Source organism: Grus americana, chromosome 8 (assembly GCF_028858705.1).
Source record: "Grus americana isolate bGruAme1 chromosome 8, bGruAme1.mat, whole genome shotgun sequence".
NCBI classification, from domain to species: domain Eukaryota; kingdom Metazoa; phylum Chordata; class Aves; order Gruiformes; family Gruidae; genus Grus; species Grus americana.
This window is the reverse complement of record NC_072859.1, coordinates 29,074,023-29,098,164: the sequence shown is the minus strand read 5'-3', so window position 1 is coordinate 29,098,164 and position 24,142 is coordinate 29,074,023. Positions and strand designations below refer to the sequence as shown.

At 40.8% G+C, this 24,142-nt stretch overlaps 1 protein-coding gene across 1 annotated transcript in view; it reads left to right on the top strand.

The window, feature by feature from the left end:
* Positions 1-23,677, top strand: part of NRDC (nardilysin convertase) — a 29,334-nt gene extending 5,657 nt beyond the window's left edge. Inside the window, exons 4-31 of the mRNA XM_054833585.1 lie at positions 547-700; positions 2,465-2,538; positions 3,972-4,067; positions 4,969-5,091; positions 6,647-6,704; positions 7,666-7,739; positions 7,920-7,989; positions 8,345-8,422; positions 8,844-8,964; positions 9,043-9,101; positions 9,703-9,757; positions 12,249-12,353; positions 12,625-12,748; positions 13,296-13,382; positions 13,988-14,107; positions 14,850-14,901; positions 15,919-16,069; positions 17,234-17,361; positions 17,717-17,879; positions 19,022-19,053; positions 19,346-19,484; positions 19,938-19,985; positions 20,322-20,374; positions 20,993-21,076; positions 22,363-22,453; positions 22,757-22,873; positions 23,106-23,195; positions 23,460-23,677. Of these exons, the coding sequence (XP_054689560.1) occupies positions 547-700; positions 2,465-2,538; positions 3,972-4,067; positions 4,969-5,091; positions 6,647-6,704; positions 7,666-7,739; positions 7,920-7,989; positions 8,345-8,422; positions 8,844-8,964; positions 9,043-9,101; positions 9,703-9,757; positions 12,249-12,353; positions 12,625-12,748; positions 13,296-13,382; positions 13,988-14,107; positions 14,850-14,901; positions 15,919-16,069; positions 17,234-17,361; positions 17,717-17,879; positions 19,022-19,053; positions 19,346-19,484; positions 19,938-19,985; positions 20,322-20,374; positions 20,993-21,076; positions 22,363-22,453; positions 22,757-22,873; positions 23,106-23,195; positions 23,460-23,657 (2,744 nt within the window). The 3' untranslated portion in view covers positions 23,658-23,677. The remainder of the gene's footprint in view (positions 1-546; positions 701-2,464; positions 2,539-3,971; positions 4,068-4,968; positions 5,092-6,646; positions 6,705-7,665; positions 7,740-7,919; positions 7,990-8,344; positions 8,423-8,843; positions 8,965-9,042; positions 9,102-9,702; positions 9,758-12,248; positions 12,354-12,624; positions 12,749-13,295; positions 13,383-13,987; positions 14,108-14,849; positions 14,902-15,918; positions 16,070-17,233; positions 17,362-17,716; positions 17,880-19,021; positions 19,054-19,345; positions 19,485-19,937; positions 19,986-20,321; positions 20,375-20,992; positions 21,077-22,362; positions 22,454-22,756; positions 22,874-23,105; positions 23,196-23,459) is intronic.
* The last annotated feature ends 465 nt before the right edge of the window (positions 23,678-24,142 follow it).

Below are 24,142 nucleotides of genomic sequence, written 5' to 3'. Positions count from 1 at the left end.
ACTTCAGTATCACTTCAGCTACCCCAGAATTTATTTTCATTAGTTAAGTTAAATTTGTGCTTTTAGAAAAATACAGATTTAGTAAGGAACTCTTACTGTGGGAGAAGGTGTCTCATACTCTTGCACAGGCTGCGCATTTAGGTACACTTCTCTGTTAGCCACTAGATGTGGGGGGAAGCATGTTACCTATGGTTTTATAAACTAGGCTGGAGCTACAGACCTTTATCTCTCTAGTAAAGGATGATGAATTAGTAATACAGGTACAGAAAGCACATGAAGTTTCTGGCCAGATATACCTTAAAGTACTACTCTTGACCGATTGAGGCCAGTCGTGTCTAGAAAGGCACTGTTGTTTCCAGTCTATTTGGGCCTTCTGTTAAGGGCAGTTTACACTAGTTATAGGGCAGATGACAGAGTCTTTTGCTATTTAGTAGTTAGCCTCTCTGTGTGAGCCGTGAGTCAGTTGTAGGTAACACCATGCTGAGGAGGGCTTGCTATAACTGCAATTAATGGCATCTTGGTAATTTTTGCTGATTTTTGTTCCAGTGGTTTTTATGGGCAGTTTGAAGTACCCAGATGAGAATGGGTTTGATGCATTTCTGAAGAAACACGGGGGCAGTGACAATGCTTCGACTGACTGTGAGCGAACAGTCTTCCAGTTTGATGTGCAGAGGAAGTACTTCAAGGAAGCGCTTGATAGGTAATTTCATATAAATGGTGATGGGGTGTTAAGAAATGTTCATATGTGCCTCAGGGGCTTGAGCGTAGCTGTTCAATTCTTCATTTTGGGGTGATTAAGGCTGTTGCTGAACTTCCATAGGTACTTGTACTACCACAGGGAATATTGAATATAAGGAAAATATTATTTCCCTTTGGGTATTTTATTGTTTTTTGAGATAGTGCCTGCGTAGCTGCTGTGTGATTACTTAGGATCCATGTGTAAGTCTTAATGCACGTAGCTTTTTGATTGTTTTAGCACCCTTAAACTAGTAGCATTGATGACATTGAAGGAGAAATGTTATGCAATGTGAGAACTGTTCAGAGGGGAAGTGCTTCCAGAATCCCAGTGACTCATCCTTTGAAATATCTGTCCTGATAGAGTTAGTGTTTGTTCTAAATTTTTTTCTTTTTTTTTTTTTCTTCCAAGTCTAATTCATCATGGTGGGTGGGAGAGCAGCCTTGAAAGTTACGGTACAATGTGTGCCACAAAGGATACATTTAACCCAATGCAGGTTATTCAGTGAAGTGTATCTTGCCAGAAGATATTTCACTTGCTGTTTTGTGCTGTGGGATATGTTGGGACAACAGAGCTCCACCTCTTGGCATGGCTTCCTTCAGTGAAAGGAAATTACTCGTTCATGATGGCATGGCAGCTGAGTATTCTTGAGGCTGTAAAATATCTCAGGACTCCACCATGAACTTTTTTGATCAAAATACATTCCTGTGATGATGCCAAGAACAAGTATTTGCACATTCTACCAAGTATTGCCAAATTTTACTTTACTGGGCCAAATTCAGCTTTCATTTGCAGGTTAGTCTAGCTATTTTAGATGTTTGGAAGTGTGAAAGAATCCAAAACTATAATTGCAATCTGTCACAACAGCTCAGTGGATGGGAAACACAGAAGTTAGAAGTTCTGTAGAATGGCATCTCATACAAAGAAGATAAATGGATGCTGATGATGATTTCTGCTCATTTGAGCACTTGTGGATCTAAAGAAATTGAAAAACATCACCTTTCAGTAGTCTTTAGCTTAATGGGTACTGTAGCCGTAGAACTCTGTCAGCAATGTATTACTGATAACCTTTTGCTTCAGCCAGATCAGTGTATCATTAAAAAAACCTCAACAAATAAAATAGAAATATTAGATTCTCTGGCAGCCTTCTGCAGAGTCTCCATTCACCGCAGATCTGTCCCTTCCCATTGCTCTGCTCTCTATGGGTACAGGAGAAGAGATGTATCTGGATGACAACACTGACTTTTATAGTAGATAATAAAATTGTATGTTTCAGGACGTAAATCAACAATTTGTTGCCTGGAGTTAGGAAGAAACTTTCTCTGTGGTCATATTGTTCCTAATGAACAACCAAGGATTTCCTCTGAAGCATCTGATACTGGTCCCTGTTAGAGGCAGGAACCAGACTAGATGGATGACTTCTCTGACCTGGTACGATCATTCTTAGGATGCAAAGGCAGATAATCCTGCACCCATTAGTGCCATATCCTGCTGTACCCAACCAGTTCATTCCCACTCTATGGAGCAGGGAAGCCCTGCCCTTTGGTTTTTGATGGTATCACGAAACTGGCTTTTATCTTTCCTTAAGACAGTATGGTCAAGAATGACATTTGTAGTAAGACAAGCAACTTTATAAACTAAAATAGTAGATGTTGAGTTTAATTGCTGGGGTTTTGCCCTAGCTTAATAGACACTGAAGAAAAGTATATGATTCTTTCTGTTTTGTAGGTGGGCACAATTCTTTATTCACCCGCTAATGATCAGGGATGCGATAGACCGAGAAGTAGAGGCTGTAGACAGTGGTAAGTTGGAGTATCTTTTCCTGTGTGTTTAGCCCATCTTAAAAAAGCAAAACCTGTTTTGTAACACTGTTTATTGGTTTCCATTTCGGACTACCCTTCTGAGCTCTTCAGTCAAATTCACCTAACTTGACAGAGATATTAATCTCTTCAATTTAAGTTTCATGGATATCAATGGCTGTTAGAGGGGAAAGACTGAATGTTGTGCCATCACTGCAAGAGTTTACCATCTCATTTCTTGAATTAATTAATAATTTTAAGTGGTTTGGCAGTAAGTGGTAGGGTAATTACATGAGCATGTGGATGCTCTTCAGTGAACAACATGCCTGTAGCTCCAGCATAGCCCCAGTGCTCTCTCCAGGCCCACGTGGAGTTCATACAATAAGATGAGGTGATTGTACTTGTCTCCTTATTCTGATGCCTTAATAACTACAAAGTTGCTTCACAGAAGGAAATTGAACCAGGCATAGAAGTGGGTGGAGGGTTCACTTGATTTTCTAATGTATGATGAATACCTCCAGGCCTATAAAACTTCACTGTTTTAGAAAAAAACCCTGTTGTTGGCAGATATACCAACTCGTTCAAATATTTATTCCAAGTCATCGTCTTCTGGCAGGGGAAAATGGGCAATTTGATCCTTGAATTTAGATAAGTGTCAATATAAACAAGGACCTGTCTTTGAGTTAAGGTGTGGTTCTTCAACAGCTTAAGCCAATTTATGCCTTCATTTGCACTGCTTTCATCATGCAGATCCACTCCTTCCCTTGTACTGACACTGTACTGCTGCCCCGTAAATTATGTCAGCTTGATGAACTGGCTGCAGAATAACCCAGCCAAGAGAATTAGTTTACAGTTCTGCTGTGCGTGTTTCTTATTACCGGCAAAAACAGGAACAGGAAAACGCAGTTCAAGAGTGTGAATTCTTAATTTTTGGCAGAATCCCATGTTGAGATTAGTGTAAAACTGCATTTTTGGAAACTATCGGTTTACAATCTTGCTCAGCTTTCAATTTCTTATTTCATTATTAAGCTAGAAGTTGTTCTGTGTGATACATGGGAGAAGGAGGTTTGTAATTGTTCTCTGGCCCTTTCTGCAGGGCCTGACCATGCAGAATATTGATGGCCTTGTATTCTCATTAAATTTAACAGATTGAGAACATTCAGGTTGGGGCTTTACATACTTCCCCTCCTTATCATCCCTTTCTTTACTTCTGAGCAATGAGCTACATTTTTCCTCTTCTCTTCACTTATGTTCATTACTGCTAGCAAGTCCTGTTTCTTTTCCTATTTCACTACTTCATCATACATTGAAACAAATTCCAGGCTGCATCTGTGTGGTGTGGCTCCTTTTCAGTTCAGTTGGGGGTTTTGCTTTGTTTTGTTTTGTGGGAACATGACCTCAAATTTTGATGCATGCCACTGTAAATTCTTTACCAGAGTATCAGCTAGCAAGACCCTCTGATGCAAATAGAAAGGAGATGCTATTTGGGAGTCTTGCCAGGCCTGGACATCCTATGAAGAAATTTTTTTGGGGTAAGTTCTGAATTTATGTTATAAAGTGGGGATAACACTTAAACTTTTAACCAATTAAAAGATGCACTAATGTGAGCTATCTTATCACAGCAAACACTAACCTTGCTCAGGCGTATTAGAGCAATTACGCATTTTACAGTAAAATGTTTGGGAATAAAAGCAGCTTTCTGCTTCTTAAGATACTTTTCATTCCGGTACTGCTTTTTGCTGATGTTAAAGCTAGGTTGCCTTAGGCATATAATCATGTAACTTTCTGTTAATGTAAAGGTGATACTCTCTGAGTCATATCTGTCTTGCTTAAGCTTGTTTTTTGCTATTAACATTTCCTGGAAAAATAAAATATTTCTGGATTTGTGTCTAAGGAGCCTTTTCAAAGTAAATAATTCACTGTTGAACTTGCAGAAGCAGACTTCACAGCCGTGTGAGTGGAGCAGAAGGGAAGTTTGTCCTTCCTCTCCTGGACAATCAGAGTGCTAGCTCCCTCACCCTTGTGATGCTGGTAGTGTGTAAATTGCAGCGTGATGGGTAAAGAGTTAGCCAGTTTGAAATGTAGGTAATTTTTAGGTAATTTTCCCCCCCCCCGTTCTGCGAGTTCCATTGGTGAGGGAATAGCTGGCAGCACAGAGTGAGCTGTGCAGTATGCATTATGGGTGATCTGATAATGCAGGAAGACTCTGTCCTCCCTTGTCATAGAAATATCAACTATCCTTATAATAGGAACTAGAAATTGGAAGATATTAAACTTCAGTTAACATTTCCTTTAAGTCCAAATTTCTATTAGGTATTTTTAATGTGCTTACTGTGACTAGACTCAGTGCCAGGGGAGGAAAAGAAATTCTTGGTATATCTGGTCTTGATGTAACCAGCGTCCAGATAACTACCTACCTTTTAATGTTTACAGGTAATGCGGATACACTCAAACATGAGCCTAAAATGAATAATATTGATACCTACACCAGACTGAGGGACTTCTGGCAGCGCCATTACTCTGCTCACTATATGACTTTAGTTGTCCAATCTAAAGGTAACGTCAGTTGTTCTCTAAAAACAGGCTCCTTGCTGCTGTTGGTGTAGGGCTTTTGGCACCAGTTCAGCTGTAGCCCAAGCTGTTTTAGTGGATTGCCCAGTCCTGCAGGAGGTATTTATTTATATGCAGATTTTAGCCTGGTTTCCAAAAGAAACAAGACTTGAGCAATTGTGCTGTGTTATTGTCATCCTGCCACTTCTTGAGGAACTTTTAACTGAATTGTTGAATAGGTTCCACACTAACACAGAAGGTAAAATCTCAAAGATACATTTTAAAAAGAATCTTGTAGGCATGTAGAGTCAGACAGCTTAAATGACTTCATGCTGCTGGTTCCTCTGCCATCAACAGTGAACCTCCACAGAAGATGAGGGGGAGACTGAGACTGGGTCTCCCAGTTGTCTTGTTCTGTTTGGGACACTTTCAAAACAGGTTTTAAACACATTTCTCTAGGAAGAATAGAGACTCTAAGTTTTTTCCCCATAGACTGAAAAATCCTATGCAAACGGAATTGATTTTCATTTCAGCCCTATGGGTTGTTTCTGCTGAGAAGCAAAGACAGACATTTCTTAGAAGCTAAGCACGTAGTAGAGACCTGTGCTGAAAATAGTTGTGTGTATTCAAGTTAGGTTTGTGCTTAGGGGTTTTGTTGAATGCTAAAACTGATTGCAATTCCCATCTGTAAAATGGAGATGATAATAATAGAAGTGGTAATCCTTTTCTTCTCCTGTGTTTTTATTTTCTGTCTAGACTGTAAACTACTTAGGGCATTGAACACCTCTTGAATAATCATTTACATAGTGGTGGATTGTAATGTTTCTTCTGGTGATTGGGAAGAAAATCATGGTAACTGATAGCCAGCAAGATCAACTTTGTATTTCTAGCTCTGTTAAAACAAAAGAAACCATGAATCTTCCCCCATCCCACCTTTTTTATTGTAGTTGTTTAGTATATACAGCATCGGAATGCTTGCTTAAACAAACAATTTCCAATCAGTCATTTTAAAACAAAACAAACAAACAAAACTCCCCAAAAAACCTCCCCAAAACCCCACAAAAACAAAAAAAACCCCAAAAAACCAAAACACCCCAACAAACCCTTAAACTTCTGGTTCTTGACACATTTCCCTTAGAAAAGAGGTTGGGGAGAAGGAATTCTTAGCACTGCAGGACTGCATTTGAGTGTGAAAACTGGTGTGTATATTCTGGATGTAGAGTGATGGAATGAGTCTAGCAAGTACTGATCCCTAAGTCAGTAATTCCTTTTCACAGTCACACCAGGTACAGCTGAACTTTAAATCCCAGTTGTATCATCAGCCTGAGATTTCAACCCTACACACAAAACCACAGCTATGACCAAAGATACAGTTCCGTGAATATTAAGAATTGGCCCAAACCAACAGATTTGAGGCTTATAATTTAGAACTTTGCAATTTTAAAGTATACTGATTTGCAACCTCTTTAAAATAACTGTATGGGTGAGATAAGATAAAGAATTTGTCTTAGATCTTCAGGAAACTGCATTTCTGGCTTTCTTTTTTTTCTCTCCTTATTAGAAACACTGGATACATTGGAAAAGTGGGTGACGGAAATCTTCTCTGAGATCCCAAATAAGTATGATTCTTTTGATGCATAAAGGCATTACAAATTATAAAATTATCTGTTCTTAAAATGATGGTGTTTTTTAAAAAAATCCCTTACTGGAGAAACTAAGGAAATTAATATTTGTTAATTAACATCTTTACCCAGAAAAAAAGGGCAACTTTGGAAATTAAAGACTGGCATTAATTGTTTCAGGAAGATTTTGTTTATGCATAAGAATTATTTAGCCTGCAAGCTGTGTGGTGCTAACTTGCAGCAGTGTTTGCTGATACCTTGATTTTTGGATAAATCATTCAAACCTAGATTATAATTTTAAATTTCTTATGTTTGCTTTATGTCGAAAATAATTAGCAGCAAAGTAAATTAAGACCATATCTTGAATTTAAGTGTCATCCATAGGGTGGCAACTGGTTAGAACTTGATCTTTTTTTTAATAATTCACTCCGATGTGCTGTCTAAAAAGGGGAGTCTGCAACAGCCTTACTAACTTGAAAAGCATTTTATTTCCCCTTTAATTTTCTGCTTTTGCAAGGTGTTTATTTCTGTTGTGCGTGGAAATGCGCTTGTGAAAGTCTAATGCTGTACAGAGACACATTTGTCTCTCCCACCCCCAGTCCTTCTCCTTCCTCCTTCCCCGCAAGACAATCCGTCAGGATTCTGTGAATCCAGGGCCAACTTAGGAAGTTGTTTACTGTGCTTGGCTTTCCTTTCCCCTGTTAGGAAAGTGAGCTTTTAATTGTTACCACCTTGGACAGAAGGAGAGGGAGGAGTTGATGGGGTGTCTAAATCTTGGATAACTATTCTGCGGGCAGAATCCAAGTGAATGCCAGGTTGCCTTTGTTAAGGGCCATTTTCTGGTTGTCTGGTGTACTGCCTCTGTCACGTCGGAGCTATGGATGCTTACGTCTTGTGATGATCTCGGTGTGGCCTTGAATCCTTGCCAGTAACATCACACTTTAATTTTGCTTTGAAGTGGTTTACCCAAACCCAGCTTTGGCCATCTGACTCAGCCTTTTGACACACCAGAATTTCACAAGCTTTACAGAGGTAAGTAAAATAGATTTGTTTAAATGTTTTGAATGCATAGTTTCATATTTCCTCTGTGTGATCTGGGCACTTTGTAGAATAATTCTGTGTGGTTCTGAATAACTTTTAACCATTCTTTCTGCTTTATGTAAAATTTCTTATCTATGTATATTCATATTAAACAAATTTATTTGTGTTCAGTTGTTCCAATCAGGAAGGTTCATTCATTGAGTATCACTTGGGCGCTTCCGCCACAAGAACAATATTACAGGTACAGTGGTGCTGTATTTTACTTCCACCATGTTTATGTTGCGAATAATTTATTGACTTTCAAAACAAACCAAAGATTCTCATTCATTTGTGTTATGGATTAATTTGGTTCAACTAGGGCAACATTTTTTAAAATTCCTTAAACTGATGCAGATTTAACATCATTCCTCACTGACTCAGATCAGTCATTACCTTCTGAACTCCCGCGTTTTTAGCTTCTTATCCTAATGGTGCCTGAAAATGCAAAACTTGCCACGAAGAGACAGTGACATTTTAGTCATTTGTCTAGTGATTTGAGTTCTTTCTGTGAAATGTATTACCTCCTAGCATCTAATGTCCTTCAAATTTCCTTTCAGGGTGAAGCCTCTTCATTATATTTCCTGGTTGGTGGGACATGAGGGCAAAGGCAGTGTTCTTTCTTTCCTTCGGAAAAAGTATGTATTTGTTTAAGCATAGTTATTAAATGCTTTGCTATCATTAAAATAAAGGCAAACTCTATCTATATGTATTTTCTATATATATAAAAGCAGGCTAAGTCTGCCTTTTTTGTATCAACGTCTTGTAGTGATATTCTTTAAATTGATGATAGACCCAAGTAAGGATTAAGTGGTTTCTGGTCTGTGATCCATGGATCAGCAATATCTGTCACTTATCTTTAAGAGCTCTCCAAAAGGTAACTTAGCTTTTTCACTGTTATTAAGTTCTGTACACTGAGGTTCTTATGTTGGAAAAGCTTTGTGTGAACTGTATAAATGGATTGAAAGCCATTGAAGTAAAGCTATGATATGCTAATTGTAACTAAGCTCAAATAAAGCCAAAATGAGTAATTAATAAGTACGCTTAACTATTCCATAGATTTTGGGCTCTTGCATTATATGGAGGAAATGGTGAGACGGGATTTGAACAGAACTCCACTTACTCCATCTTCAGCATTTCCGTGACTTTGACTGATGAAGGTTACAAGCACTTCTACGAGGTATGGTTTAGTGCAACTTGATTTTCTTACTGTTTTCCTAATGTTTGGAAAAATTAATCTGTTCCTTTCTGTCTGCAGGTGGCCCATGTTGTATTTCAATATGTGAAGATGCTGCAGAAAAGAGGGCCAGATAAAAGGCAAGTGTTGGCCACTACATCAGATATTTGCAAGATTGTCCTTCTCCATTAGCCTTTTATTTGTAGTGTTTGCACTTTTTGTGGGGTTACGAGAGCATAAATGGTGAGTCAGTAGTAAAGCTTGTCTATGTGGGAAACAGATCAGTTAAAGTTTAAAAATTAATGTGCTAAATGTTTTGCTTGTTTCTTGCTGCTGTTAGTTTGATTTATTGTGATCCAATTTCTAATTTTAGTAAGTCGAATTAGTGTAGCTGTAAGGTGCAGTTTTGCATTTATTTAAATAAATTTGTTGAGCTAAATCTATGGAAGTCAGGACTGTGGTGTTCTGGCATTAGCCTTCATGTTAATTTGATATCAGATTTTGACCCTTTATAGTTAAGTCTTCCTCCCTGGAAAGTAGCAGAACTTTCTGCCAATTGAGAAATGCCCTTTTGGATGGAAGGCAAGTGCGTGTAATGCTGGTCTGCATGTTTTGTACTTGAATGAATCACTGAACTCACCCTTGATGCCTTTCCTAGAAGACTGCTTTTTTCAGATTCTTGATAAATGTTATTGAATAATGGAGGAAATCCACTTCTATTCTCTTCTCCCTTCTTTACAGAATATGGGAAGAAATACAGAAGATTGAAGCTAATGAATTTCACTACCAGGAACAGGTATTCATCCACTGATTTGTGTTGATGTAGATGAATCATAAAAAGGATTTCTTCTTAATTTTGAAACACATTTTCAAAGTTCTGTTCAACTGGAAACGTTACGCCCTTAATAAGACTGTATTTTGCTGAAAAAAAAATTATTCTAAGTGGTGAAATATTGTGACTTTTTCCTTAGCAGAATTAAATGTTACTTTTTTCATTCTCTATCTGCTAGGTAGGCTCTTTTTCAGTTTTAATCATGAGACCCTTGTGTGTCAAGTTCCAAGTGCTCTGCAAATTGTTTGGGGCTTTTCCTTATTATTGTCTAATTTCACTTCTTTTGAGCTGTTCTGGCACTGCTGATTTCTGGGTGTAGGAAAGCAGTGTTGTGTGAAAGGTGTGCCTTGCTGGAGGCCTGGCCTCGCAAAGGCTAAGGTGCTACTGACCCCCTCCTCTGCCCTTACAACATTACACACTTAAATGTGGGTTTGTCTCAAGTCTTCCTTGGCTTACTGAAATAGCAGTTACCAGAAATCTTACTTTTTATTAAAGATAAAGAAAAAGAAGGGAATGCAATTTAGATAATGTGAGAAGCCTCACTGCATTGACTTCCTTACTCTCACTACATTTAGCCATTTTCTGTTTCTTATTAGGTAACATGTTTATTTTGAATGGCACTAAAATTTCTTTTTGGGAAAACAGATCCATATACTATATATATGGCTCGAAAGCACCACTGAAGTTTGTTGGTTCCTTTAAGGTGCACAGATGCAGGAAGGAGGGAAAAAGAAACCCCAGGAAATATTAAAGGTGGAGTTTTTCTTTCCAGATGCTCCAAGTATTTTCAGACACTCTTAAGACCTGCCAGTCTGCTGTGAGCATCAGGGTGTTAGAAATGTCACTTTTAGCAAATCCTTGCATCTGTAGCTCTTCCTTCAAAATAGCATATGAAGGATATTCAGTGTCTTGAGTGGCTTTTGAATGACAGAAGTGGATTTGTAAGTGATACAGACAGCAAGGACTGCTGCCAACAACCCCGAGTGACAGGTAACAGCGGTGGATTTCTTTGGTAGGAACAAGTTTACGCTGATTTACAAGTGTGTTTTTTAAATGTCATATGGTGGTTTTTTAGTGGAATACAACTTTTATGAATTTGTTAGTGAAGCTCAACTATTACAAGATTACAGCAGGCTGTCTTCTAACAAAAGCTTTCCTTGGACAGTAAAGAACAACTAAATATCTATGAAGAATGCCTATTTAATATATTGGAAGTAACAGGAATGAACACCTGTTGCCCTACGTACAGTTTTATGATTCTGTCTTAGATGATTACCAATAGTGGTTGTCCAATTTGAAGTTTGACTTTTTCATCAAAACGAAGCTATTTAGTGCTGAAAGGCTCCTACTAGTCTTCTGGTTCTTTTTAGTACTCACAGCTAGAATTTTATGTTCCCCAAAACTGTTACTGCTCTGATAGACTATGTACTTCCCAGCACTGAGCCAGGCAAGGATAGAAAACACCCGAGTTTACGCTGGGGAAACACCCACTGTTAAGAGCCCTGCCTTTTTGGCCAGCTGATTTTGAGTGATCATTAAGAGATTATTGACAGTGCAGGGATTTAACTCAGAAAGCAAAGAACAGAGATATGTATGTGCTTTTGTGACGGGGCTGTGCATCTTAGGGACAGATGAATGATTTAGTCATGGCAGGCCACTCTTCTGGTTGATGGAAAGAGCTGTTACATGGCCATCCCAAAAAATAATGGTCAGAGAGGCATGGTTTGGTGATAAGCAGTTATGTGCCTCAAGAGAGGTTTAATGGTTCCTCAGATGTACAGTGTCTTAAAAAATTCTTGGTCAGATTTTCCTCTACATTTATAAGACACAGATGTGTCAAACTCACCTCTTTTCAGGTGAACTGCGGGCTGTAGCTGGACCCAGAATCTGTACAGTATGATGCTGGTTGGCTCAAAAGAACCAAAAAGCACTCAGCAAGAAGCTCTCCACTAGGCAGTCTTACACAGTTAAAAGGCAACTTGTACTTTCATGTCCAAGTAGGAGAATCTTTTCCTCCTCACGCTGCACATCATGGCAGAGAGCTTAGGAAAGGAGCAGAATCAGAAGTACTCGTGCAGTGCAGCAGTTCCTCAGCTTGTTCTCTCCACCTTCCAGATCACTTTAAATCTTGAATTGTGCAACTCTGGTATGTTCCCTGGAGGCAAGGAGTACATTCTACTGGGTCTTTAACCTAGTAGGTTTAATGACTGTAAACACATGCTCAAGGCCATTTCTTCTATAAAGATGTTGTCTGACATTTCTGGATTCTCAGAGGAGTCCTGAGGATTAGATATGGTTAGGAAATATACTTAGTTTAAAAACCGAAACTAAATGCCATAATAAGCAGAGCAGGCAACTCATGCTCAACACACTTGACCAGTCAAGCTCTTCTCAGAACAGAACATTGATATTTTAGTTTTCTGATTATGTGAAAAATATCTTTATTTGCTTGCAGACAGATCCAGTTGACTATGTGGAAAGCCTTTGTGAGAACATGCAGTTGTTTCAGAAGGAGGATTTTCTGACAGGAGACCAGCTCTTGTTTGAATACAAGCCTGAGGTAAGTATTCTTTGAACTCTGATTACATGTTTTGATGCAAGGAAAATATAGGCATGCTATATAATGTAGGCAGATATATAGGCATATAATTAGGCATAATACAGGCACGGGTTTTGTATTAATTGAATCACTCTTTTTATACTCAGAAAGCAAATCTCCTTTTTTGTAAGTTGTTACTTCTTGTTCTTCATGTGTTCAGACTAAGAAGTCTTTGCTGGGTCAGGCAGAGCCAGAGTTGCATTTGAACTGAAATACTGTCTTGAACTTGTAGATCATTGCTGATGCCCTTAACCAGCTCAGTCCTCAGAGAGCCAACCTCGTTTTGCTGTCTGCTGCCAACGAAGGCCAGTGTCATCTAAAAGAGAGGTGGTTTGGAACCCAGTACAGCGTGGAAGGTAAAACAGCAGCAGAAACTTAAGAGAATGTCTGATTCGTGCATTAGAGATATTAAAAGGGTGATAACACAAAATACAGCCATGTGTAAGTAGGGAAATGAATGCTCAGTGCTTTACTGACCTCATCATTAGTCAAATACTTTGTCCTACTCAATAATTGTTCTTCTTTGTTTCATATCAGTTGATTCCCACTCCCTAGTTTACAGTCGTTTTAGGAGGCAGGGATCCCAGGGAGCCTTCCACTTGGCTGCCATTCAAGTCCTGAACAGGGGAAAGAACACAAACAATGAAGGACAGGGTGTGTTGGTAGCTGGATTACTAATGCAGGCAGGCTTGATTTACTTTTTAATAGGACTGCTTCAGTCCTGCTCCAGGGGAGTTTGTAGGAAGGGATTTAGAAAGAGCCATGATGAACCAGATGACATTAAGAAACTCCTATTGTACTGCAAATCTTCATGGAGATAACTAAGAGATGAGATGACTGGCCTAGGAAATAGGATAGCATTGCCTTCCCCTTGAACTAAATGCGTTTCATGTTTTTTAATAGATATTGACAAGTACTGGAGTGATTTATGGGCCAGTGACTTTGAATTAAATCAGGATTTACACCTTCCAGAAGAAAACAAATACATAGGTAAGGTACCTGAGCACGAGTGAAATCTTCCCCAACAATTTATTTGAGAATTTTTTGTGGTTTAGAAACAATCTTAATTTCCATCTGCACGTCAATCTGTTTTTTGAAAATTAAAAAATGTGGGAGCTCTGTTCACCTGAATTTTATTTAATGTTCTTCTATTTATAAGAGCTGAGTTTTTCGAAGGTGTAAACTTGCAGATCATATAGCCATAACAGAGCAGGATTCCCACCATCAGTGAGAGTTAACACAGAGCTCTGGACACCCTAGAAGAGCAATTCTATTTATTTAATCCTGCTGGTTTTGAAAGCATCTAAATACCATCTGGCTTTGTCGCCAAAACCAAATGAAAATAAACCCATCACTTGAATCCTTAATAGAATGCAACATCACCGTTTCTGCACTGCTGCTGAGCCACTACTCTGGTGTGGAACTGAAAAATGAATGTTCTTTGGGTCTAGGAAAGCACTATCACATATAATTTAGCAAACTGGGAAGGGGAAATTGTATATTGTTGATAATTTTGAAGATTTTCATGTATGTAGCTTGGCTATGTCCGTGAAACCCGCTAACTTCTTGTTTTGGTTTATTTTTTCTTTTATTAGCCACTGACTTTGCTTTGAAAGTTGCTGACTGCCCTGAGACAGAATATCCAGTCAAAACACTAAGCACGCAACAAGGCTGTCTCTGGTACAGGAAGGATGATAAATTCAAAATCCCAAAAGGTAAATGCCTTACGGCTTTCCGAAGAATAGGAAGTCCCTGTTTTTACCAGCTGGAATTTTTGTAAGGCAAATAACCTATGATAGTGTTCACCATTTAAACTCGGTGTTTACTGTCAGCTCTTCTGTGGTGCTTTTGATGTGTTTATTGGCTACAGTAAAAGAGAAGCAGGTAAACTACTTTGCAGCAAAGAAACCCTGCTGATACCTCAGGTTAAAAAGTGGAATCACTGAAACATACTGACTTCTGAATGTCTGGCTATAGACAGAATTTGGCAGACAGAATATTGATGCTGAGACAAGGGCTTGAAAATGAAGGAACACATGAGTTAGAAGAGATTATAGTTTGCTCTACAGAAAGAGAAAACTTATAGCCTGGGTCTGTGACAAATGTGGGAAATATATTGCTGCTTTCAAGCAGAATGTCACATTTTTTAGTGTCTGTTAAGCAGATGTTTTGTGGAGTTTTCTTTTTTATTTATATTGGTCACATCATGTCGGTTAGTATTCTGCAAAGCACGGCTTTGTATTTTCTATTATTTGGTATTTTAAAGGGAAGTTTTTGGAGTGAAAAAGAGAAGACATTTTATGATGACTGACTATAAGCAAAAATATATTCTTATAGCTGAATGGCCATTTTCATTAGACTCAAATTGTGACCAAAGTATAACCTGATGGAAATGACACGTTAGAAAGTGGTCACTTTTTATACAATTGCTCATTCAAGTTTCTTTTTCCCCACCAGGTTATGTTCGTTTCCATCTGATCTCTCCATTGATACAGCAGTCTGCAGAGAAGTGAGGATTGTATTATTTATGCTTATCTTGCACAGTAACTCAATTCCCATACCTAGTGAAAGCAGCAGGTCATCACTGTAGCGAAGAGATGCGTAGGAGTTTCACGGTGTGTTATTCCCCAGTGCAAGTTTTGGAAAAATTAATGTAACAGCAGCAGTGCACATACCAGAAGGAAGTGCTTAGTGAAGGAGTCGGTCCTGAAAGGAGCAGTTCACAGTCATGCCCTGAACCCAGCAACTTGGGAGGCTGTGAGAGCAGGTGAAGAAACTATCGGCAGCATTTAGAAACCAGCTGTTCGTTAGATGGACCTCAAGATTATAGCTCTGCACGTGCTGCACTTCTGCCAGTCTTAGGCTAGCATTGCCATTAGTAACAAATTTCATAACGCTTTTCTCATAAGCCTGCTGAGACCTGCACAAGTGATGCTTTGGGGAAGCCTTTCTAGATCCGTGTTCATCAGGGCTTTGTTAATTTGAACTTCAAATTGGAATCCAGGCGATAACAAAAATTGGAAAGCACGGGCTGCAATTTCCACATTGTGTGGCCAGATTTGCTATAGCTTATTATTATTTTTTTATCTTGATAGATAAATAGTCATCTCATTACTCGAGTCTTCAGAATAACTGAGTCCATCTGTCCCCCATTCCTTTACATAAAGTGTAATGATCTTATTTTCTGTGATTACTCAATGTTTTGAGCATTGACATGTTAAAATATGCATTCCTACCTTGAAGAAATCTTACCTTATGTGAAGCTGGAATCTTATTTATTGCAAAGAACAGTTGAATGTTAAAATAATTGTTAAGTAGTGTCACGCGCTTTCTAGACAAAGGGAAACTTGCATTCTGTATTTCCAGATTTGTTGAAAATTTCTTTTTGAATCTCATTTTACTCAAGTATTTGTTTCTGTTGGAGAACTTGTTTGTACTATCAAACTCATTGGGCTTGATTTTTATCTTTCTTCTATTGCTTCCTTTTTTTCTTTCTTTTTAACCCTCTGCCTTTTTCTCCATCCAGCATAGTTTTGTTTGATACGTTTGTAAACATCCTTTCCCACAATCTTGGTGAACCAGCTTACGAAGCAGACGTCGCTCAGTTGGAATACAAGTTAGTGGCTGGAGAGCATGGCTTAGTCATTCGAGTGAAAGGATTCAATCATAAACTACCTGTAAGTACTGCTGATCTTCTAAATACTTCTATGCATGTGGCTTTTCAGCATATGTGCTTTTTGTCTTAGCAGCTGGAGCCTAGCTGGCTGGAGCTTTGAACGTTTTGATGGGGTATTTTAAATTGGAAAATATGTGTCTCTGTTCCGATACAGGGTAATGCAGCAAATGCTTTTTTTGTGTGCTTATTTGTATAAAGGTGTAGTTTTATTCGCTTACACAAGCTCAAATTACTGACCTTAGGCTGACTTAAGAAAAATCTTCCTTTCATTAATAACTGTATCTCCATTAAGACTTCAAGAGCTTTTCCTTTAAAAGGAGCTATGAGTCTCCCATGTCCATATAGTGTTAGTGCCTCTCCATCTACGAGCTAAGGCTATTTGCGCGCTGTCTGGAGAAGTGTGTCTGAAAACAGGTTTTGTTTACAATTTGACTTTGGAGATAAAGCTTCTGAACATACTCATTTGGGGTGCAGTTTTTCTTTGTTGGGTTGCTAAGAGCTCACCTTACGAGGGATCCCTCTTCCTGTTCTCTGAACACTGGCCACGTAAGACATGGCAAGCACAGAGAGGACATAATGATTGAAGAGGAGAGAACTGCCAAGCTTCTTTAGACTTTCATTGCAAGAGCTTGCCTGGAGCCTTAACAAGACTGTCAGTCATCTGTCAGGCTTATTAATGGGAGGTTTAACAAAAAAGCCAGAGGTGCAAATAGCACGGTCTGAATATTCTTTTTTAATCATGAATGTTGCTCTGTTTTGATGTCACTGTGCTAGTCAGCTATAAAAGGAAAAACTGGAATATCTAATGCAGAAATGTTGGAGTTACAGGCTAAGTTTGTTTCAGTAGAATGTGGAAACTCCTATTGATTTGGGATATTGAGCTTATTTCATTGACTTTTTAAAAAGGCAGTTCTTTTGAAATGGACTGTAATTTGGTATAGAATTGTTTAGTGAATAACGTCTAGCGGAACTGAGGAATGTGCTTTAGTAACCCTGCATGTCTCTTATGTGGACCAAATAATGGTGATTGTTAAAAAATTATTATATAGGATTAAGTTTAAATTGGTTCTCTTTAAAAAAAAAAAAAAAAAAGAACAAAACAAACCCCACAAAAAACTACAAACGAAAAAAAAACCACCCTGACTTAAAACTATTTCCTTTATAGCTTCTATTTCAGCTCATCATTGATTACTTGTCTGACTTCAGCTTTACTCCAGCAGTTTTTGAAATGATAACAGAGCAGCTGAAGAAAACATACTTCAACATCCTCATCAAACCTGAGACTCTGGCCAAGTGAGTTCTGGGGGAGGGCAAAAAGCGGCTGCACGCTAAGTGTGGAGGTTGAGCTGACAAGCTCGGGAATTGCTCCGCAATCCTGGAGGCTTGTTTCCAGGGTTAGCTTGTGGCTTGGAGAGCTCAAGCAGCTCTGCAAGTAGCATACCAACCGTCTGTCAGATTGGGCATCCAGGTAGCTGCTCTTCTGAAGCGACCTGTAGCCAAGAGGTGCTGAGGGAGGGCAGGGTCAGCCCATGGCAGTGCTCCTGGGGACCGTCTTCCTGTCTCCAGCACGGTCCTGAGTCAGAAATGGGATCTCGTACATTAACCAGCTCTTGACGGCCTTGATTTTGTTTTCCTTCTTGTGTTGCAGGGACGTGCGTCTCCTGATTTTAGAACACGGCAGGTGGTCCATGATAGATAAATACCAGACGCTGATGAACGGCCTTTCCATTGAGTCTCTCTCGTCCTTTGTTAAGGCTTTCAAATCGCAGCTCTTTGTAGAGGGTCTTGTACAAGGAAACTTCACGAACAGAGTAAGTACAGCTTCAGCAGCTGACAGGCACTCAAACTTGTTCTTAAAATGTGCTTTAACGCATTTGCCACAGCTCCAGCACTCACCTGCCAGCTGACTGCCTCTTCTGTGCTGGTGATCTGGAGGGTCGCTGGCACAGGGCGGCTTCACCTCTAACAGCTCGGGAGCACTCTGGATAAGCCACGGGGGGGTGCCAATTTGAACAGAGGGAGGTTTTTTTCAGGAATTTGGATTTAAACTGCGGAGAGGGGAAAATGGGGTGGAAATACACCTGTAGCCTGTTTCCCCTGCTGCTGTATTGTTGTATCTGATATTGAGAAGTTACCATGGTGGTGCCACAGGAGGAGGCTTTCCTCAAAATACACTTATCCTGGAAATGTGATTGCCTGCATGGTTTGATCAAACCTCACCGAGGTTCAGCCATCCTGTCTTGTTAAACACCCGCAGTATTCATCGAAGACTCCTACCCTGGGACTAGGTCACACAAAGTCCTCACACTTTTTTAGAGAGGGTTGTAACAGGGCTTAGCCCCACGTATCCAGTGGCATTGAGTGCCTGCACGTGGCATGGGAGGGAAACCTGCTGCAATTATGGTTTGTGCAAAGAAGTTTGTCTTAGCTGGTGGTGTTTGACTGTTTAAAGCCTCCTGAAGAAAATGTGCTAATGTCCTTTGGGACGTCAGACTCCTGCAGTATCAGCTGTCCCCTCCTGCGCTGTGGGGCAGAAGGAGGGCTGAGAATGTAATCGTGATTTGCAAAGAATCTTCATTCAGAATGTTTTTATTGCTGCAGCCTCTGAGCTAAGCTCCTTTCGCTGTGTGGCATGTGCAACCCTGTAACTCCTACATCAGTTTTACAGTTTCTCTTACCTCCTCCCATTTCCTCTACTTAAGCCCAAGAGTCTCCTTCCCAGAGCTCCAACTTCATGCACAAGAGGGGCCTTGCCTCTTCCTATGTGCACAGTGGAGACTGTTTGCTTTGCTGCATGGTGCAGAGGTGTCCGGAGGGACAGGGATGTAGGTGGTGTGACAGATATTGGCTGTTCTTTGCTGGGAGGGTCACTTTCTCAAGCGATGCGCTGGGCTGTGAATTGGGGTAATAATTCTCTTGTAAATAAAATTTCTGTTTATGCTTTCTCTCCTAGGAAGCAAAGGATTTTCTGAATTATGTTGTTCAGTGAGTATCTGATTATTGCACCACTTGCGTGGAAACTATAATCAAGTTAAGATTCTTTTCAGGAGGGAAGGGGCCAGGGTGGGAGGGAGGCAGAAATTCCCTGTCCCCTCCTGCATGCAGTGCTGCCGGTGTTTGTGGGAGGTGACCATCATGGCAGGTCCAGCAGGACATTGTTCTGGTTTGGGGAAGGGGAAATAATTTCAGACAGAGTGTGTAAACAACTGGGTGTTGTATTGGTTTTGGCTAAGATGTGAGCAGGTGTTTGACACTTTGCTGTTTGTGCTTCCTGCAGAAAGCTCCAGTTTGCTCCTCTGGCCCATCCCTGCCCTGTTCAGTTCCGGGTGGTGGATTTGCCAAATACACATCTGCTCTGTAAGGTGAAAACTCTCAACAAAGGTGATGCCAACTCTGAAGTGACAGTGTATTACCAGGTAATGCGTTAGCTTGGTGTGTACTGGTCTGTCCCCTCTGGTAGCCGCTGATGCTGTGGTTGTACTTACGGCACAGCCTTGTGAGCAGTGATGTTAGAGTGCACTGAAGCCTCACGTAAGCACAGGCCCTTGGCCTAAGAGGCTAAACCCAGGTGGGCTCTCGCAGCCTGAAACCGGCACCTTCTCCTGGCCAGTGCTGATAGCTGGGTTTGTGCCTCGGTGATTTCCTGGTGTCCTCGCCGCTGATCTGGTGGTCCTGGGCTGAGCCCTGCCCTCTCTTCCGAAGGCCAGATTGAGGCCCCCGTGGAAAACAAGAACTTTCCAGCTGTCCCTGATGTGAATTGTAATTCAGTGCTGCAGTCCAGGCCGAGGTGTGTGCCACAATTGTCACCTCAGCCTGAACTATAGCATTTAACTCCATGAAATCACCCTAAATTCTTCATTTCTTTCTAGTCAGGTGCCAGGAACCTGAGGGAGTATACCCTTATGGAGCTGCTTGTGGTAAGTTAGTGTTTGTGTCTAACTCATCAAAGTGTCTTCCCTGAAGACAGTGCTTGAAGCTAAGATACGGCGGTGGGGCTAACTGGTACAAAGGGGACGGCATGTATCTGTTGCTTGCTCTGATTAAACTTCTGAGCATTTGGGAGAGGATCCCCAGACTGCCACAGTGATGGACAGTATGGAGGACTGTTCTCTCAGCCGCTGACCCAGAAGACTGAGACCTCTCCTAATTCAGTGGGTGTAGTTGGAAAGGCAGCAGTTCAGTTGTTTTCACCCCGAGGGGTGGCTGCAGAGCAGCATCGCTTCTGCTGTTAACACATGTGTGCTCCATTTCAGATGCACATGGAAGAGCCTTGCTTTGACTTTCTGAGAACCAAGCAGACCCTGGGGTGAGTTCATCACAGAGGATAGCTCCTACACACCTCCTCTTGCTGTTCCCTAGTATTTTTACTCTGGAAACCCTTCCAGCACGGTGGCTAATTCCTCAGTTACTGTGATGGAAACAGCAACGTAAATCAAGAGCAGCCATTGATACAAGCTGCAGCCAAGTTGCTTTTGAGTCTTCTAAGAATTGCATCTACTACTGGTGTGTTAACTCCAAATTACTCAGCAGAAAGTTGTTCCCTTCACTTTCTAAATCAGGCCCCCCCCCCGCCCCCCGGGCTGTTTTCACAGTGGCTCTGTGGCGCGTAGCACCCTCCCTTAGAGGGACCCCCTTCTACCTCAGCAGACCGTAACAGGCTTTTCACAGCTCGAGTCTGTCACTCTGATGGATTAGTTTGCAGCAACACAAACACAGATACTCTGCCAAGCTTAAAAGGATTTCCTAAAAATGAGAAAACACTGAAGTGGGGTGATGCAGGAAATAAGACTATTGAGAATTTATACCTGAGATTTTTCTTTCAAAAGTACCAACACTAGTTTAACTTGTAGCATGTCCTGTAAAGGAAAATGTAATTGTGCTTGTGGAATGACTTTATTGTTTACCTCCCCCTCTTTTTTTAAAGCTACCACGTGTACCCTACCTGCAGGAATACTTCTGGGATTCTCGGCTTCTCGGTCACAGTAGCAACCCAGGCAACTAAATACAAGTAAGTGCTGCTCTGTGGTTAATGTTAGTCACTGCTCCCAGCCGTGGGCAGCGCCCATATCAGGTGACCTGCCCACGCCGTGTCCACCACATCCTCCTCGCCACGGCTCAGGCAGCAGGGCCTGGCTGGTGTGACCACATTTACATGTTGTATTTTGTGTCAGTGGGGCATTTACACAACATCCAGCTGAAGAATTATTACTGAAAGGGTTTCACTTAATCTTCCACTTGTTCTGTGAGATCAGGTCACAGCTGACTTCAGTTTGCTGCTGTTTGAGCTTTTCCGTGCACCTGCTCTCATTTAAGGGTTCCCACCTGTTTCAGGCCATGGAGTTTGTTTTGATTCTATGAGGGGAGGTACGCAACAGCCCAGAGGGAGTGTCGAGAGAGAAGGCCTGGCCTCAGCTTGTGACACCCATGATAGTTGTGACGTAGTGACAAAAACACCACCTAACCAAAGCAATAGCCTTAAGCTTCTTAGAACTGCAGCAGCCCCGACTTGAATAGGGAAAAGTAATCCAAAAGACCAAGTAAACTGTCCCACTGCCCTTCTGAAGATAATTCTGCCAGGAGAGCTAAGTCTGTGTCCAGTAAATCCTGTCTGGCTGTTGGGGCTCCCTTTCAGCAGACAGAACAACATTATGGTTTTGTTCAAAGCTGGGGCAAACTACAGGTATTTGACCTGCCAAGGTTGAAGGGGTATATGAAAAATATGCAACGTATGAAAAATAATGCTGTGTCAGTGAAAGTTTAATTAGCACAGAGTACTGCTGCCTCTAATTTTTACATTTGGATGACACTTCCATTCCTGAGGTCTGTGTCATCTGTGAAGGTTTTAATGTTTCAGAAGCCTCACAAGCTGTCACTTGACAGTATTGTTCTTTCTTTTTGTCTTAATGCAATAGAATGTAATTATTTATGTGCAGGGCTGAGGGCTGCGGTTGGGGTTCCTGATACAGCACGTGCTAGCGCATGCCGCTATACCACAGCTCAGGGTCCCGATAGCATCACAGCAGCGACTCCTGTTGCTGCTTGGTTATCTAAAGTCCTGCGCTTCAGCAGTACTTAAAGTAGCTTAAAATGAGCGCACTGGGTTTATGCCCTGCTACTAGGGAAGAGAGAAAAGTCGATGCTTCACAGATGTGTGAGCTTTTTGGGGGGAGAGAAGTGAGCCTGTCCCAACCATTCCCTTGGCACTTGAGGGCTGTTCTGCTACTTTACCCCCCTCAGTATTGTTGGGTTTTTTTTCTTTTTCCTACCTGATGTAATTATTTAACTCTCTTTTAGTTCTGAATTGGTTGACAAGAAAATAGAGGAGTTTCTTTCTTGCTTCGAAGAGAAAATCAAGCATTTAACTGAAGATGCTTTTAGTACCCAGGTAAAACTTGATCTTGAAAACTCTGCCTTAACTGCTCAGTGACACCTACGCTGGCGGGTTTGGTTACCCTTGTCTGGCGTATTTCTGAGGGTTTTCTGGACAAAGGACTCGCTTTTACATCCTGCCTCTGACTCCGTTCTGCAGTCACTCTCTAAACATTTGCTCTCTGGCTATCTACAGTTACATTTGACAGCAATGAACTACCTTGTTCATGTAACCTGGATTTTCTTTCAACTTTGGTGAATTTGGTGATAGTGAATTACAGCAGTTTGAAATGAATTGTTTTGTCTTTTTCAAATGTAGGTTACAGCTTTGATAAAACTTAAAGAATGTGAAGACTCCCATCTTGGAGAAGAAGTAGATAGGAACTGGAATGAAGTTGTGACGCAGCAGTATCTCTTTGACAGGCTTGCCCGTGAGGTTGGTGGTCCCTCCTTGTTGTTAAGTGATGCCAAATGGAACACTCACTGTGTCCCATTCACGTTTTGCAGCAGTTTTAAATGCAAAGCATAAATAGGGGGAGTTATGGTGCTAATGACACAGTGATTCTAAAACTACATGGTATTTAAAAAAGGTTCTTTTGCCTAATGGGATATTATTTGTAGAAAAAACATTTTTATGTTTACTTAAACCTCATTCCTGTGGGTTGCAGATTGAAGCTCTGAAGTCTGTTACAAAATCAGACCTGGTCACCTGGTTCCAAGCTCACAGAAGCAACAAAAAGAAAGTGCTCAGCGTACATGTGAGTGTTTGTCAGCTCCATGCTGCCAACTTCAGAAACACCAAACTTGGCTAACCTTGGAGCACCCGGTCAGGGTGTGGTCAAAGAGCTCTGTAATCTAGCTTTTCAGGGGGTAGTTAGCCATGTTACTATTCCTATTTTCTACATTTCTAATTATTACTAATGTTTTAATTGCATTTGAGTAATTGTCAGGGCAGATGAACATTGAATGAGATCCAAATTAGAAAAGCTTGGAGCCAAATTCCTTTTTTGTAACTTTTGCAGGTGGTTGGATATGGAAAACATGAAGGGGACTCGGAGGTTACAGCTGTCTCAGAAATACAGAATTCTTCGTCTGGTGAAATACCTCATCTTATTTTCTTGCCCCCATCTTCTTTGATGACTAATGCTACTTCCATCAAGGACATCAAAGCTTATACATCAACTCTGAATGTTCTCCCTTACCATAAAATATTAAAATAAAAATGACGTCTTGCCCTGCAGTGATGTGTAATACAGGTGCTTTCTGCAATGTGAGCATGACAAACCTATTTCTATTACAACAGGGCTGTAGTCATAGCTGGGATGAAGATGTCAGTTCAGATACTGAGGAAACTTTCCTCAAGTAAGTTTCCAGCCACCCTTTTTCATTAATCTCCCAAATTTGTTAAGAACTGGCCCAGCCCTGACTTCCAGCTGGAGCCAAGGGAGAGCTGCCCGCACCCCAGAAAGATGCTGTGTTCTCCTCTCCAGCTGGCTGCGCCTTTTTGTTCAGAAGGTCTTGTCCATTGTCCCTGCAGGGCTGGAGCAGTTACAGCTCCTCAGAGGAAGTGTTCCACTGTTCTCCTGGAGAAGTTAGAGAGTGGGCTGGAGGGGGGAAAAAAGCCTGAGGCTTCAATCTCTCACTCCTTTTTTTTTTTTTTCCAGTTTTGCTGTATATGTAACATAGACAAAAGTGAGATGAAATC